The sequence below is a fragment of the Kryptolebias marmoratus genome, linkage group LG6, assembly GCF_001649575.2.
Source record: "Kryptolebias marmoratus isolate JLee-2015 linkage group LG6, ASM164957v2, whole genome shotgun sequence".
Classification (NCBI taxonomy): Eukaryota; Metazoa; Chordata; class Actinopteri; order Cyprinodontiformes; family Rivulidae; genus Kryptolebias; species Kryptolebias marmoratus.
The window spans coordinates 6,469,596-6,484,399 of record NC_051435.1 but is presented as its reverse complement, the minus strand read 5'-3'; the positions used below and the strand labels follow the sequence as shown (position 1 = coordinate 6,484,399).

Here is a 14,804-nt window from a genome sequence, read left to right as displayed (position 1 = left end):
TTTAAGTTGCTGCCTCGTCAGCTGTTTGTTTTCATTTTGTTTCTTTAGTTTAATAAATTAGTTTTTGTCATTCTTATTATGAGTCTGCGTTCTGGGTTCGCCATCGTCTCCACCGTTCCTGACACCCTCCATAGTTCCATATATTTGTGCTTTGCATTGTTATCCATTGTCAAAGCAAAACTTCTAAATCCAATGCAGACTCTACAAATCTGTTGTGAGTAGGGTTTGCATGAAATCTTTACTGTACTGCAGTGTGTTCAGAATTATCTCCCATTGAATCTGAAACCACACTGCTCAGTAATGAATGTTACAGTTTCTGCTGCAATGACACCAGTTCCACCAAACCTTGTTTGCAGTATAGCCTCATAAGGCGAGTCATGGTGAGTCAAACCTGACAGATGGATAAAGGGCAATAACCTCCTTATACAAACATGAGTGTACAGCATATGGAAGGTTGAGTCAACATGGAAGCAATCTCAAAACATCCTGTCCAAGGTTAAAGAGACATTACTGTTCCATATAGCAACAAATTTAATGCTTGGCTTTTTTTGCATTTGATAATACTGTAACATTACTTTTATTAACTGAAATATTTCCCTTTGTTGTTTTTAATAAAATGTTTATCCATCCATCCATTCTCTGCTGCTTATCTGGGTCAGGTTGTGAAGGCTACAGGTCTAGGTGGGAGACCCAGACATCCGTCTTCCCTGTGACACTCCCCAGCTCATCCTGGGGGATACCAAGGAGATCCCAGGCCATAAAAGATATATAATCCCTCCAGCAAGTATATAGTCTGCCTTGGGGTCTCTGCTCAGTGGGATGTGCCTGGAAAACCTCCAAACAAAGGTGCCCAGAAGGCATCTTAATGAGATGCATGAACTACCTTAGCTGACCCCTTTTGATGCAGTGGTGCAGAGGATCTACTCTGAGCTCCCCAGATGACAGAGCTCTTCACTTTATCTCAAGGAAGCCCATTGCAGCTGCTTGCATCTGTGATCTTGTTCTTTCAGTCATGATTCATACCTCATGACCATAGGTGAGGGATCCAATGTAGACAAACCAGAAAATCCAGAGCTTTGTCTTTTGGCTCAGCTCCTTCTTCACCACAACAGACTGACTTAATGCCCTTGTTAATGCAGATGAGACCCTGATCCTTCGAACCATCTTTAGTTTCATCCTAACATCACTCATGATGATGGTGAACCTTTCTTCCTATGGACAACCTCAGACTTAGAGAAGCTGACTTTCATCCTAGCTGCTTCCCACTCTGCTGCACAGGCCCTGTTGTTCCCAAACCCTTTTCTCCATGATGGTGTCTTGAGAGCCTGTCCATGAACACTGCAAATAGGATTATAGACAAGAGACAGCTTTGACAAAGTTGAAGCCACACTGGGAAAAAGCTTGACGTAGTGCTGAGAAGGCAAACGAACACTGCTCTTTCTTTGGGTATACAGAGACCAGATAGCCTTTAAAAGCACCCTGGCACCCCATACTCCCTCCACAGAACCACATAAAAAAGATGCATACAGGTTAACACATCCATAATTGAAAGCCTCAGTCTGTGATCAAAATGTAAACCAAAGGTCAGACCTGCCTCCCATCAAAGATTTAAAGCAGAAGTGGAAAACACTTTCACACCAAAAACACATACAATTTTTTTTAATAGGCAAATGATTATTCCTCATCAATCAGCAAATTTATTCATACTTTCAGGGAATCTCATAAAGGACAAATGCTGCAGTAATATTAATGCTCCCTCCCATCCATTTTCTCTCTAAAGAGGCCTATTAGTCCTTCATTTCCTACTCCAAATGAAGAGTTGAGGCAGTGAAATATTCATAATAGCTCCGGTAAACAAAACTGTGCAGAAAATTAACTTTAAACAAAACTAAATCAAGATTGATTTGAAATGAATCAGTAAGCTTTGACCTTTGGTTTAAACCTGCACAACTCACAATAACAATGCTTACATGCTGATGTTCTACAGGCAACAACTCAACACTAAATAAAGCTGAGAGTTTTTATTAAAGATAAGTTTTCATAAACTTAAAATACATTGTTTTTTTATGACCAAACAGTGTTGTTAAATTAAAAGTTGGGTGCTAAATAATTTTTTATTATTTGTCTATTGGAAAGGTAAAAACGATTGGGCCACATTTCATTCCAGTTTGTCCTATAACTGTTGAAAGATCTCACTAGCAATCAACAAGATGTGCAGATGTGTTGACCTAAGTAGGTGCAAGTTTCAGGACTGGTTTCATTGGTTAAAATTTCCTGGTTGTTAGGTAACATCAGTAACATCAGCTTTGACTTGAATTAACATAAAGCAAAACATCAAACTTCTTAAATATGTCAAGATTTTATAATTAGGTCTGATCTGATCAATATAGGAAGAAACAATAAATTGCTTCTGTTGCTAGGCAACATCACCAAAAATAGTGCGACCTCACAGTTCATACCACAACACAGGTCCTGTTGATAGATCAGTGAAGTCACAGATGACGTCACCTCTTCAGGCTTGCCTGTTCCTGCAGACACATGTAATGATTTCACACACACAACAAAGGAAATGCAAACTCTTTGGGATTACTAAAAGGAGGCTATTTCAAAATATCATCCATATATTGTTTAAAATAATTGTGGCACACTGCTGATAACATCCAGCAAACAGCAAGCTGGGTGTTTCCTGTAATTTTTGTGTTGTGTTATAGTATCAAACTTTTACAAAAACACAATTTTGTTAAGTTTTTGGTCACAAAAGTATACACCTTGTTTAATAAGCTGGCATTCTGTCATACGCAACCACCCAACAAGTTGGCCTTAATCAATAGTCATTACTCCATACTTGGCCTTGTAGTGTGTGTGCATGCATGTGTTCACGTGCGTGTTTGTTGAATTTCCTTTTAGGCTGAAATTACTTGGACAGACTTTTAATTACATCCGCTCCTCAAAATTAATCAACCTCGACAAATCATCTCGGAGGTGAAGCTGACTGAACACAGGGGGCAATATTCCTGTAATAAAGAAGTCAAGCATGGAATCATTGTTCAGAGTTGCTCTCTTTTCCTTAATAGTTAGTGAGTTATAATTATCATAAAGGGTTTCAAGATATCCTTTTAATAGCTCTCGATAGCAGTCAAATAGCAAGTTGTGAAAAGAAAAGAACAGGGAACAATGAGACTGCTTGTTTCGATCGTTTTAAACAGGCAACACATCGGCAGCCTCGAGTGACACCTCTAATTTTTCATACAAAATACTAAAAATGGCAGTTGTTGGTGCATTTCTTTTGTTTGTTTGTTTTTAATCTTCGACAAAGGCTGCAAATTATTTCTGACCCTTAATTAGCAAGCAGTCTAATTACCATGAGGCCTTCAAAACAAATCTCTTTGTGGATGCATGTTTGTGCACTCTAATCTAGCACAGACAGTACCATTTCCTTTGCTCCAGGTGCTGTAAACACTTTGCAGTCATGTTGCACACAGAAACATTTTGTATTTCCTCACCTGAGTGTAATTGGACAGATCTGGATCCTACCTAAAATGCTCTTTGAAGATGAGTCCTTTTATATCAAACTCATTTATTGGGCTGCTGTGTTTTGTATGTGGTTGTTTGAGCCCTTTGGAGACTTTGGTAAAATTTCAATGTGAGCATATGAGTAGAAAGTCTTTCCAAGCAGGCCGATGTTTTATTTAAAACACACTACAGCAATATTTGGTTTAGCTTCTAAAAATGTCAAGAAAGGTCATGTATAACAAGGGGAGTTAATATTCTTATTGATCCAAGAACAAAGGCTCATTATGTTGGAGCTCATGCTCATATTGGCACTGTTTGCATACAGTATGGACAAACTCACATTGTATAAGAGGAGTGATAATAAATTGAATTATTTTTTTTAATTTCTCAATAATTTGCTGCATAAAATCTTTGAAATATGCATAACTGAGTGCCCATATTATTTAGCCAGATTTTCCTGCTGATAATAATACTATATGTGATGTTAAAAGAAGACAACTTTCATGCTCTTGCATCTCAAGTACACCACTGATTTTAAACCCCCTGGTTTGATTTGGTCTGATATCACACTTATTATTTGCCGCTACTTATCTAGCGTGGATTTATTTCAGCACACTGAAATTCAACTCAGATTTTGATTGGTGAAAGCCTCTTGAGACTTTTATAAGTGCATTTGAAATTTGTGTGATTCAGTCTCAGCGGAGCTCCTTGACATTTCAGATCCAAAAGTAAATCAATACGCTGCTTTAGTAGAAAGATTAGGGTCAAATCAGCATCAAATCATTCTGTTAAATCTCACATGTCATTACTATCCTTTTTTTTTTGTTTTGAGAATTTGTATATAAATTATTTATTGATAATAGTAGGTGTAGTGAATCAAAACTAAAGTATTTTTTGTTTTTCTAGTGCCATATGCAGAGTGTGCGCAAACTCAGTCTTTTTAAAATTTTCTTTTGAAAAAAAATATAATATTAACAATAATAACAGAACAAAGTGACCACATGCGCTGTGCTCTGACTATATTATCAAGTATGGCCAGGAGGCAGAGGCTGCTGATGTAAGTGCTTATGCAACATCACCGGTCTCGAACAGGACTGGCTGTTTACTTTTTTTCTTCTTTCGAAGCTTGAGCACAAGTATATCATCACTGCTGCATGTTTCTTTGCTGTCGTTGTGTTTGTTGGCATGATTGCACAAAAATTATACAGTGGAACTTTATAAAATTTGAGTAAAAAAAAAAGTTTAAAAGGTTAGTTTTAAATTGGAACCAGCCATTTTGTCAAACAAATGTACAACTTCATCTTAGTAAGTCATATATAAAATGCTCTGAAATGTGTTTTAATGCATTCAGTTGGTCATTTCATACAAGAAAACCATTTTAATGAAGTGTCAACAGACATGTTTTGGTCTTAAATAATGTTGATTAGATGCTGCAACCATCTTAATTTGGGTTGAAACAGACAATAAGTTATAGTTGTACATTTAATAATGACTTTCTGAACGATGGAATAATTTGGAACTTGGAGAATGTCTTTAGAATGACTCTTAGCTACTACCATACCAAATCTTTGCTTGGTATTTGTAAAAATGACAAGGTTTAGCCACACCATTGTTGGCTAAACAATGGTGTGGCTGTGTTGCTTGGCTGTGGCAGCCATCTTGAATTGTGGTTGACTCCAAAAAGTAATCAGTTGACGCACTGACATGCAGCTGAGGGGAATTGTGAATAAACATTTGTTTTTAAAACTAAGACTTAATAGTTTTGGTAAAGTCAAACCCCTGCAATACAGTAATTTATAGTTTCAAAATAAAATACAAAACAGTAGTAAAATAGGTTTTGTTGAAATAGCATGATGGAGCCTGTGTGTTTTATTACTTCAATAAATCAATATTCTACCTGGTGCCGATAAGAAGTTTTGAACACACTAAAATTATCAGAATATTAACATAAAATATAACACTTACTGCAGGTTATAATCATCAAGATGCCACACAGATAATTACAAAGCCCCATTTCTCCCTCAGACCATATTTCCTGTCTTTTTTTTTTGTTGTATATTCTTGTAAAGATTGAGTGTTTGCGAGTTTCTATGCCATGCTAAGGTGATTTCCTTCTTTACTGTGGTTTGTTTTCCTGCGTTAATCATGCTGCTCCTCTGATTTAGAGCTTTGTAGCCAATCATCGACGAGAAGGCGGGAGGAGAAACCCAAAGAGGTGGGTGGGGGGGCGTGGCGTGACGTGGGGTTGGCTGCTTATTTTATTTCATTAGAGCTTTTTTTTTTCCAGCACCACGGACAGCTCCCGTCACTCGTATCTGTGCTGCAGAGAGGCGACGCTCAAACAGCAGGATCATATCCAAATATATACTACTAATATAATACTACTAATAAAAAGGTTCGATCTGTAGATCAACCCTGAGTTCACACCGCGAAGGAGAAGCATCTTCCTCCCTCCTCCCTTCCTCCTGGATGCTTGACTTGTCTCGTTTTTTGTGGCCTGACTGAGAAGTCCAACCTCCTTTTTTTAACTGCATTGCCTCTGCGTCTCCTGGCTGTTCGCTGCTCATTCTCCACCTGTTTCTGGCAGCCGGAGTGTTGTGAAAGTGCTTTTTACGGAGGGCGGGGGGAGGACAGAGCTGAAGTTTTTTTTTTTTTTTTTTTTCATTTTTTGTTTCTTTTCTTTTATGTTATTATTATTTTGATCTGTATGACAAAAGACTGCTGCTCCGTCCCCTGATTATGCTGAGGGATTCTGTTCCCAAAACTCGGGAGTGGATCTGACTTCAGGATGCAGTCGGAGGATGAAGTTGAGTAGAAGTGGTGCAGGCTCTGATATGAGATAGGCGACCCGCATCTGCAACGTTGGCTGAAATCCTCAGATCAGCGCGGATAGGGTGCAATCACTTTGCATCAAGATGAGGTGCATGAGGTACTTTCTAAATTGCACCTAAGAGAAAAAAAAGAAAAGAAGCGGAGTTGCTCAAAAGAGTTGCCCTTTTTAAATCCTGCTGCTTCCTATATCTCTAGGAAGCACGCTTTCTTTCTTGCGCTGTCTGAACCACGTCTGGTTTTGCATCAAAGTGAACACTGGCACAAAGACAGCTTCTTCCTCTCTCTCCCCCTAACCTTTAAAAGAAACACACACGAGGGCGAGTGAAAGATGAAGAAGTTCCGGAAGGTGTTGGACGGCTTGACCACATCCTCTCCCGGAGGGACCATCGGGTCCCCGTCGTGCGGCAGCGCGGCCGGGACTCCCACCTCGGCGCCAACTCCCAGGGAAATCGACGTCCAGGAGACGCTTGCGTCGGAAAACTTTCAGTTGTGTAAGGTGGGTAGATGCTTTTAGTTGCAGGCCTGCAGCATGAGAAAATAAAATGAGGTCCAAAGTCAAAACCCTAAAACATTCTTATCCATGCAGCTTCACTGCATCCTTTCTTTAGGTTTAGTTCCTGCAGAAAAAAAGAGCTCCCGAAAGTAAATTTCCTTTTAAGTTTTTGCTGCTTTACCTAACTCGGTGGTTCTCTGTGTGGGAAGTTCAGAACCACGGACAGCTCTATCTCCAGTACATCTGAGGGTGGAATAGAGATAGATCGATTAATACACCAACGATTTAATTCGTGACATTGGCCAAAAAAATAAAATAAAATAAAATAATCATCAATTAACTATGCCTATGCATACTTAATCAGTCACCAATTAACTACAATAAACTGCTTCAACCAGCTCACTGTAGCCCACATTTTTCTTTTAAAGAAGAGGAAAGCTCTTCTGTCTACTATTTATAAGTTATGCTAAGACTTTTTAGTATATTTGTAGGTTAATCAATTATTGTAATGCATTGTTAAATGAAAACTACAAATTGGCCAAAAAAAAAATAAAATTCAGAGCTGCACTTAGGCTATCAGCTGCCTGATTTATAAAGAACACCTCTAAAGTAAAAGCGATTTTACAAAAAACAATCAAAGCTTCAAATTAAGCCATATAACCATTTTGTCAAAATTTTGTTAAAACTATAAGGCTATTTGGACACAAGCAGAAACCTGGTGAAAATGATATCTGTGGGTGTGTGTTTAGGTGAGACACTAGTTTGCATCTGTATGGGCTGCACGGTTTGCAGTGTGTCGACACCAGCATGCCTTGTAGCTGCAGCAGCTCGCACACATGTGCTACAAACAGAGCAAAAGGGAGTCAATGAATAGCACCGTCCTCATTGCATCAGCAAGCAAGCACGAATGGTGTAGCAGCAATGACATAACTGGTGTCCCTCCCTTGCATTAAAAAAAGTGCACATCAAGCCAGTAGAAGGGCCCTGCAGTGCTGTCCTAGCTGATGCGCTTTTCATTGGGCAAAAGAGAACGAGGGAGGGGTGCTGAATGCATGGGTGGGGGTATTTATAGCTGCTACCATAGCAGCCAATTTCCTGGATGCATTTTACTGCATTTGTTTATTTATTTATTTTTTTCTTCCTTTATTTGGCATTAAAGAAACAGGGATAAATTGTGGACGCGGCTGTTAATAATTCATTGAGAAGCTGAGAGAAACAGGGTTGTTTTGCAGAGCTCTGTTATTACTGGGCAGAGTAAAACTGGTTGGGGAGGGAGTGTGGTGGAGGAGAATGAGGAGGGACCTTGATTCACAAGCTGAGGAGGATGCTGCAGAGCACCCTATGGTAAGCAGGAGAAAATGCTAGAAACAAGAGCAGGAGGATTGCCTGGTCCTGTGCAGGAAGCTGCATCTCCCCAATGAGTTTTTTTTTTTTTTTTTTTTTTCAAAAACTGAACTTCTCGCAAAAATGCTTTGGATGTATAAATATACCACCAAATTTCAACTGTTATTAGAGTCTGTGCTTATAGCTCTCTGTCTTGCTCTTTCTTTTTTCAGTCAGCCACAGGGAAAAAGTGCATGAAGGGACCAGTTTACAGTAGGGTTGTGCATCTCTGGTTTGTGGCAGATACAATATATATCACTATAAACTGCCAACAATCATTAAAAATACTTGAGCAGCAAAAACCAGTAAGATGCAATGCAATTCAGCCTTTATTTACAATACAATGTAATTCAATATGAACTTTGATTTAACACATTAAGATTCAATGCAGTATTATACAACAAAGCAAAGAAATGGTCCTATGTCAGTGATTGAGACTAATCATTTACTACCAATAAGAAATGATCACTCACAAACAAGTCTTGTTTTGAAATTGCAAAACCCTTAAAAACTCCTATAGGTACACAACAGTGAGCAGTAAAATAGAAAAAAAAAATAAAACAGAATTTAACTTTTTGTACAAACATATAAACAGCTGCAGCATCTAGTTTTAATCCCAAAACTGCTGCTTGACAAATGCAGTTTCATTGTGCATGTGCACATCTGTAAATCTGTAAATGGATAATCTTCACACCCTTGGTTTACAAACAATCATAGATGTAGTTTTTTTATTTTTTAATTTTTCTCGTAGTGCAAATGAGGTTCAGGGTGGAATGGAAAAACTGTGTGAGATTAGCATCACTTTAGTGATCATAAAATGGATCCATCATTGTAAGGACATGCAGATATTTCCTGTTATAATATTATAAGAACATCAAAAACAAAAATAAGAAAAATTTAAACCAAACTATTAGCATATACCGTGGGACTGAACAGTGACAAACAAACAAAAAATTTCTCACCATCTAATAGGAATTTTGTTTATATCATGCTGGGAAGGACGTTTTTCAGATGAGAACACATAGTGACTCAAAGAATGAGCAAAAGTCTGTTTTCTTTGGTCTCATTCACCAAGAGCAGAGCTGAAACTAGTTTGGTCCTGTTTTGGCTGAATTTGAATCTAAAATGCTACAACAACAAAGAAAATGAATGTGAGTCATTGTTTGGGTTAGACTCAATAAACACATTTAAACATTTCAACCTAAGAAAGTGGGTTCAGGATTCACGTATAAAGTTAGGAAAATGTTTTAATTGCATCTTTACTGACCCCCCCCCCCCCCAAAAAAAAAAAAAAAAAAAAAAAATCTTCATCTCGACTTTCTGGTAAGGATGTAACTCTGTCAGCTGGTGCAGGGTGTGTGGGAGTGTTTGGCAAACTTATGAAGGTTAAATCATGACTCCTGTCCACACACTGCAGTGTGGGAAGATGCAACAATGCATTTTTTTTCTTTTTTATAATACAGCTTTTTTGTTTACTTTTTGTATGAGGAAATGCTGAAACAAGCTTTGGCTGAAGTCTCACTTACAATAAAGGAGCAAAACAGGGAAATGTGAGGCACGCTGGAGGGAGGAGTTTCACTAAATCCATGTATTGATTTCCATTAAGAGCAGAATGAGTTCATTTTGTGTAAGAGGTAGAAAGTCGAAACATAAAGACACACTGAGCTAAATTTCAGTACTTTGATCGTCACTGAATCAAAACTAAAAAAAAGAAAAATGTGTCTGTGTGTGTGTGTGTGTGTGTGTGTGGTGGTGGTGGTGGGGGGGGGTAACATAACAAATTAAAAACACAACTTTTATATCCAAATTATTACATTATCATTTATGTTGCTGTAGCTCAATAAAATAATTTTGCAGATTACATATACAACTGATTAACTTTTAGAGTCAACTCAACTCAAAATGGCCATCCTATCAATCTCACAATATTTCATATGATTGTGCATAATGTCATTCTCAAAGATTGAGCAAAATCTTGTTTAGGGTTTTTGGGGAGCTGCTGCCTAGCTCCGCTGAACAACAGGCAAAGGGCCAAGTACAAGCCCCACAGAAACAGACAACATGCAGACACACAAACAAGTTGGAATCGCCAATTATCCTAACATGCATGTTTTTGAACAGTGAGGTTGAAACTGGAGCACCTTGAGAAATGACAATTGTGCACAAGGAGAGCATTCAAAGTCCACACAAAAACACCCCTGCTGGGATTCAAACCTGTGTCCTTCCTGCTGTGAGGCTACAGTGTTAATCCCTGATTATTTTACCCTTACTGAGTGGGGGAAAATAGTGCAGTTCTGTCTGGCAAAATAAATAAATAAATAATAAAACGCTGGTGTACAATACTGCAAGTTTAAAATGCTATAAGCTTACAAAGCCAGGCCCACAGCAAATGCATGTCTTACTTAAAGATGACAAAATGTTAGAACGTGTCTCCCTGAGAGCAGTCTGTATAGAAAAATAAAAAGTCTTTCACAACACAAATGAGTCCCATTGTGTGGTGCAGTATCCCGATAACAAGACTAGGATCAGATATAACCAGTTTAAATCTGTTTTGCCTTGTGTGTGTTACGAGGTAATGATCCTGCTGGTGTTGTAATGAAGATGAGCATTTCATGACACTTTTCACAACGGAGAAGCCTCATTTCAGTTCTTGTACACACTGAATATAAATACTGTCCTAATGCCTCATCTAAAAATGGGTGATTCCAGCTCCCCTCGTCTCAGCCTCATCACAGAAATATGACACAAAATTGTTAATTAAATACCAACAGAAAGAGAAGGAACTCAAACATGCTTGGCTAAAAAGATGGACTTTTTTCCAGTCTTCAGAAAGTTTTCTAAACCTGCACTAAACTGCGAAAGAAAAAACCCTGTATGCAATAAAAATGTGAAAACCTGAAAATCAAAATGTGTCATTGAACATTAGATTGGCAGGGGTTGTTTTAATGACTGTCATTCACATCCTGTGAAGTCTTTTTATCCAAATGACTTTATTCATATTGTGTGTGTCACTTCTTTTTTATCCTATAATCTCTCTTAAGTGGAGTGCTGCTGGTAGAATTCTGATAATTGAAAAGTGATGGTTTTCAGATTCATGCCACCATGAAAATTATGACTTTTACTGTATTCATGGGGACTTCTGAATACACTTTTAATCATGGATGTGGAGTATACCACTGGGAAAAGTATAACCTGCGCTGACAGATGAGAGCATGCCTAAATATTCAAATCTATTTCTAAAAGTAAAAAAATAAATAAATCAAAAATATAAAAGTCAGAAACAATTAAAAGCCTAACATTCTTTGAAAAACTTCATAATGCCTTCTTTAATGTCAGAGATTTAGACTAAGATCATTTTATTTTAAGAAATGTAATCGTTTTGGTCAAACATTGATAATAACGTTGTGCTTCTAACGCATCAAATTTTAGCTCAAAGTTCAGTTTGCTGTGATGGATCTCAGGTTTGATTAGCTCCAAAAGTTGTAAAGGCATATTCAGTAATTAGTTCCCAAAAGTTTCATAATAGTAGTGCATAAGATATTTTCAGAACAAACATAATTGATTCCAAATAGTTATTGGCAAGATGGAAAACAAATCTGTAGGTGCTCGGAAAATGCATTAGGGATCAATCTCAGCGACCACTAAACCAACGTTTAGCTAAATATCTTTAAAATTGGCTGAGTTATATACACTTTTGTGTTTTTTTTTAAAAACAGCAATCTTGAAATGAGTTGACTCTAAAATATATTTACTATAATGATTATTTCTTAAAGGTTTCATTAAAATCTGTCCAGTGATCCATGAGATATTTTGGCAACAGATAAACAAACAGAAAACACAAGCAAAACATTATCGCTCCACCTTCATGTTTCAGCGGCATGTGATAGATAGTTGTGCATATCTGTCTCAACATGTGAAGTGATCTTTTCATGATGGCTACCTGAAACAAGCTTTTCCTGGAGTTCTTGTGCAACTCCAAAAACAAAAAAAACCCAAAACAACTGGACTTCTGTTCTGAAGCTGAAGACATTTCACTTCCCATCCAGAGAGTGTGGAGAGTTTACAGTTCCAAGCTTTTAACTCCACACTCTCCAGTTCTGAGAAAGCTCTCCAGATGGAAAGCATAATGTCTTTGGTTACAGAATAGAAGCATAGCTGGGTTTTTTGTTTTTTATATATTTTTTGGATTTGCCATGTCCTGGAAGACTGAGAATCTTCACCAGCTTCATTTGCAACATGTCTGAAAGCACATGTAGTGGTGCGGTACGCACGTGCTGTTAGCAAGGTGTCGGTAAATGATAGACACCTTACAGGAGTGTTTTAAATCGGATCATGGACCATGAAACCCAATCAGAAGACAAACGAGGGAAGGGTAAATGAAGTGCATTGTCTATTAAGTGATTTGAGTTGGCAGAAGGTGGTTGGGTATATGACCTACAAAGTTGTTCAGCAGACACCTGGACAAATATGTTGTCCTGTTTGAGATATGGTTAGGCAAACTGAGAACAAAGTAAAGCAAAGTAAGGAAAAGAAAATATTGAATAAATTATTTTTTTCTTTTTTTGGTCCCAAATTTTCATTTGCATATTCATGCCTAATTTCTGATATATTATTCTTTGAATTTATTAATACTTTTTAAGTCAGATTTTTTTAAAATGTGCACTGCTGGGTCATCTTGACCCTATTACAATCTTAATCACCTTTAATAAGTGATTAATCTCCAAAGGGGATGTATGATTACGAGTAACACCAGAACAATTGCATTTCAAATTAGACGGTTTAAACAAATTAATTCCCTTTGTGTCTGTTAGGATATAAAGATATGATTCATCTAAAAAAAAGAAAAGAAAAAATCACTTTGTGTTGCAGTTTGAGGTCACCCATTCTGGTTCATCTCTAAGCATTTTTATAAGACTACATCCTTAATTATTTTTATGTACAACATGGCATTACTTTAACCTTTATATAGAGCCTGACTTGTGCCATCTTAAAACCTTGGTAGAAATAGTTTTTTTTTTTTGTTTTTTTTAATCTGTCTTCTTAGATTACTATAAATTAGCCTATTGTCAGTCTTTCTGTGATAATGTGATCAGAAGAAAATGAAGTTTGTGATTTAGCAGCGCTTCTACCTCACACGTGAGCATCTTATGGCTCATGGGCCACGTTCGACCCGTAAGCCATCAGGCCAGGAGGTCAATGAAAAACTACAAGTCAAATATAAATCATTTTGCGTGCAAATCCAAAATCTGTGCTTTTATTTTGAAGACTTCAGCCTTTGCTGCAGTGTCAGGAGATTCTCCACTGTTCATGGAGTTTGTTAGAGATTTAGGAGTTACTGTCATGGTAAAAATAAACAAATAAAATAAAACAAGACTAACAAAAAATAACAAAGAGTTTGTATCAAGGGTTTTTAAATGTTTATTTACTGACTTTAGTAGTAAACCAGTGTGTTTAGTTTTTGGAGAACTATATGTTGTTTTTAAGGATGATAAATGAAATCAGAATCATTAGACTAAACACCCTGAGAACCACAGAGCAGATGTGATCATCAGAAGCTCTGCTGCTCCAACTAAAAAACAACTAGGCCTTTTTAAAACTTTATAATCTGAAGATCAAGATTACAGAATTCACTTTAATAAATTTTGTGATTTTCTTGCATACTATAGTTTTTGCAGAGGATTTGATGCATTAAATCACACTTCAGCAACATTAGTCATCATGTTTTTTATGTTAACCTGTAAGAAAGGTTTGCTGCAATCATGTATAAATTCATCTACTCAATCAATGAAAGTGCTCATTAATTTTTTTTCATTAAACAAACCTTATAAATTAACATATTTTAGTGCTCCCTGCACAATTTTTTTGTGTTTACTATGGCCACATTTGAAGTTCAGTACACGTCTACGTCTCCTTCCTCTGCTGGCGCGATCTATTGGCTCGTCGGGATGATGTCACCTCGCTCCCTCTCCAGCGACCCCACACACTCTCCATGGGTGCGATGACTCAGTGGGTTGATTTCCAGCTAGTCTCACATTACCATGTGTCGGCTGCCTGTCAGAAGCCACAGTGTGGGATCAATTAAGGAGGAGTTGATGTCAGGCTGAGAGGAGAGTATGGAGGGAAAAAGCAATATATCAGATAGAGTTTCTGCAAACCGTATTCAAGCGAAGCATAAAATTTTAAAAACGTGCACTAGCAAATCCCTTAATGTAATACTTGAATCATAATTTACTTTTCACACTATATTGAGAAAAAGTGGAAATCCTTTAAACTACTTAACATGAACAAATTACAATAATATCTCGAGAGGCTGCAATAAACAAACCACTGTGTCATATTTTACATTTTGCTTGTGTGTGACAGCATGTGTTTGAGAGAGCAAAATGAAAAATAGCCACCTCTTGATTTTGTGTGGGCTTTCAAAACACTGTCCATTCAGTGACAGCAGACTGCCTGCCTCACCTCATGCTGTGCAAATATAATCAAGTGAGCTTTTCAAACAGACCTCGGCTTTGCTTAGTTCTTTGTTTGCACTTAAATGTAAAATGATCCCATCTAGTACTTTTTTTTTCCTGTGATGTGG

General features: G+C 37.4%; 1 protein-coding gene across 16 annotated transcripts in view; it reads left to right on the top strand.

Annotated features, from left to right (window-relative positions):
• The first annotated feature begins 5,805 nt into the window (after nt 1-5,805).
• The window catches only part of stxbp5l (syntaxin binding protein 5-like), a 130,307-nt gene continuing 121,308 nt past the window's right edge, over nt 5,806-14,804 (top strand). For all 16 annotated transcript variants that reach the window (XM_017420695.2, XM_017420692.2, XM_017420699.2 and 13 more), the window contains exon 1: nt 5,806-6,841. In XM_017420695.2, coding sequence (XP_017276184.1) covers nt 6,674-6,841 — 168 coding nt within the window. In that variant the 5' untranslated portion in view covers nt 5,806-6,673. The remainder of the gene's footprint in view (nt 6,842-14,804) is intronic.